General features: G+C 43.0%; 1 protein-coding gene across 1 annotated transcript in view; it reads left to right on the forward strand.

Moving 5' to 3' along the window:
- Positions 1–2,052: 2,052 nt before the first annotated feature.
- Positions 2,053–3,077, forward strand: part of LOC104498507 (DNA-binding protein Ikaros-like) — a gene marked incomplete at its 3' end in the record, with an annotated part of 7,293 nt that continues 6,268 nt past the window's right edge. Inside the window, exon 1 of the mRNA XM_010141899.1 lies at positions 2,053–2,092. Coding sequence (XP_010140201.1) covers positions 2,053–2,092 — 40 coding nt within the window. The remainder of the gene's footprint in view (positions 2,093–3,077) is intronic.

Here is a 3,077-nt window from a genome sequence, read left to right on the forward strand (position 1 = left end):
TCACATTTTCTTCTTCTGTGTTCACGCATGCTTGCAGGCGAAGTAAGGGACTGTACCGAGCACTGGTACCATACCACCTACCATAAGTACACTACATTTACAGCAACTGAACAGGCTACCATTATAGGCTTCTCCTGCAAGAGAAGCTGTTTTTCCCACTGACTGCTTCAGTAAAAATGGACCTATTGAAGGCTCTTCAGTCCCATAGGAACTGTTGCAAATTGTTGAGGGGTTGAAGGCTTTTTGCACTTTGCATGACTGTAGTAACTTCAGAGAATGATATATAGACAAGTTGCCTGTCTGGAATTAAAGTTTAAGAATAAAGCAAGACAGAGCACTGTTGGATATTAAGCAATGCTATGGTGCATGTGCAACAGATGGAATGCTTTGTGAGAATACCAAACTGTTTTTGCAAGCTGCATAGTCCAAAATCTGATCCCTAACCTGTCTAGATGCTCTCTATTTGCAAGTCCATCATGGACCTGGTGGGGGAAGCCAGCTTTTGTAAGGTGGGGAGAAGTATATCGCATCTCAGATCTACTGATGACATTCAGAGGCAAATAAGGAGACCATAAAACTTATGAAACTAATAAATATGATCACAGCTATTACACTTTTCCACTGCAGCTCAACAAGTAGCAGGCTGAAGATTTTTTTGAGAAAAAAAATTATGGAAGTTCGGCTACGAAGGTTAGGATAAGGTTTGAACCCTTTCTGTAGGAACTCGAGCCACATCTCCCTCTGTTTCCAACACCCAGTAAAATGCATCTTCTTTAATTCCAGGAAGCAGGGTTGGTGGGTCAAGTATCTCAGTTATAAGGCGCAGCAAAGAGCCAGCTCCTCTGCTTGGTAGAATGTGAAGCCATCCACACCAGCTAAAGATGTGACCCAGCATAACATGGCTGAACAAAGAGATTGAAGGCTTTTTGTCTCCTCCCCACCTGAGGCTACCTCAGCTGTCCACACCATACTTCAAGGTGGGGACCAGGTTGTGCTGGGACTACCTACTTCAGCAGCACATCTGTTATCCAAGGGGCCACCAGCTGTCCACAGTCAGAGCTCAAGCCCTGGGACCTGCAGAGTCCCCTTCTAACTGAAAACCTGAATTTTGTTTCTACCCCACTAACCCCCTGCACGCTTCTCCCTGGTGCTTGTGGTCACTGGTCGCTGGCTCCTCAGAAGATGGTGTGTTGCAAGCGGAGGGCAGGAGCTTCCCAGTATCGCTCACCACACTGTGGAGCCAGCCATCTGCCAGCAAAACAGGAAGGCACAGGTTCCTTTTCCCTCCTGGGCTCGTTTCGCTATTTTCGGGAGCTGTACTTCTCCCCCGCGCAGCGCCGGACTAGTGCGGTCTGAAGGAAGGGCTCCTGGGCGAGCGAGGGGCCAAAGCCTGAAGCTGCTGCTCAGCCCATCTGCTGCGGCTGGAGGTGTATTCATTATTAATGGCGGTAGTGGCGGTTGCTGCTCAGATATGCAGCCCTGCCTGGGTAAATGAGACATTCTTCAGCAAATTGCTTCGTTTTTTGATTGCTGATTGTACGCGTGTCACCAAGCTGACTCAAGGTTCATCGATGCATGCTCAGTAAATTAGAAAGAACATAACTATGGATCAACCAAGAGAATGAATTCTGTGCCTACAATGACCCAGGGCCATTTAATTTTCTGCTTAATTTTGTTGCAGTCAGTTTGCATTTTGGGTTATTATGCAGTAGGAAATTAACAATAAATAACAAATTTGGTCCTCCTGTGCTTGTAATGATATTTTTATAAATCTTTGTAATGCTGTTTTTAAAAGGATCAAGGTCTGTGCCAGTCTGATACTCCAGCAAGTATGCAGGGAGGAAATAAAGAGAAAAATACATTATTCTTCCCAGATAATCTTATAGTTAAATAGCAAAGGGGGTTTTTTCTTTTCCCTTCTTTCTCCTTCTGTGTGTGTGGGGGAGTGCGTGTGTGGGGGGGATTTTTTTTTTAATTTTTCCGTGCATGTATGTGTGTGTTATTTTACATTAACTTAAGGCTCTTCTTTTCTTCTCAGATAACTTGAGGAAAATGGAAACAGATGAGGCTCAAGATATGTCCCAGGTTTCAGGTGAGGTCCTTAACAAATACTTCTACAAAGAAAATCCTAAATTCCTGCTCATCTTTCTAGCACAGTACAATGTTTTTCTTCTTGTCAATAAAATTGCTTTGGGTCTTTTTTGAAACCAGAGTGGGAATTGAGACATAATTAAAGATATCACTTGATATCAAGCCCAACAGTGCAGGGATATTTTAAAAAGAACTGGGTAAATAAAGAAGTGAAGGGAATAGAGAAGCATAGATGTAATTTTGCATTAAACCTATGGTAGCGTATCCCTGAAGCATGGTCAGGTGCACATTTACACTTTCTTTTGGGAGCATGATTCTGATTGTTACAAAATAAATATAGAACAAAGTTCACCAACGGGAGGGGGGCAAATACTAATTAAAAGCAAACAAACTGTATTTACCGCATCGGATTATTTGACTTTTTTTCCAGAACATTCAGTTTTACTTACAAACATTTTTTAAAAAGGAATGATTGACATGAGGCTTTATGCTTTTAACTGTTTTTGTCCAAGATACTAATATTTTGAAAGTTTTTTAAACAGCAGAGAAGTTAGGTTTCTAGAATTTGTCCTGTAGTGTCATGAATAGGATTCTGCAGTCTTGTCCCATATTGATATTCCTATGGGGGATTTTATTCTTAACTTCCTCAAAATTGGTTCCTTAAAAAATTGGCTTAGCAAGATAATACATGTTCATACCATTGTGCCTCCACAGCTGTAAAAGGACAAACAGTCTTTTTCCTAGTTGCCCCAATATACTGGCAGCTGCAATGGTTAACGGCTTTCAGTTTTCACTTTTGGTGTTCAGCCTGGAGCACAACCACCCCATCACCGAGGCCGCTCCTGGCAGATACCTGGGCATGTGGCTCTCTGAAGAGGCGGTTCCTGGGTACTGCCAACTCAGGACCTGGACAGGATCGTGAAGATCTGGGTACACTGTGTGTGGGTGGCTCAGTTCTCCTGAGATACATGAACACAATTTTCTCC

Source organism: Buceros rhinoceros, unplaced genomic scaffold, assembly GCF_000710305.1.
Source record: "Buceros rhinoceros silvestris isolate BGI_N320 unplaced genomic scaffold, ASM71030v1 scaffold9788, whole genome shotgun sequence".
Classification (NCBI taxonomy): Eukaryota; Metazoa; Chordata; class Aves; order Bucerotiformes; family Bucerotidae; genus Buceros; species Buceros rhinoceros.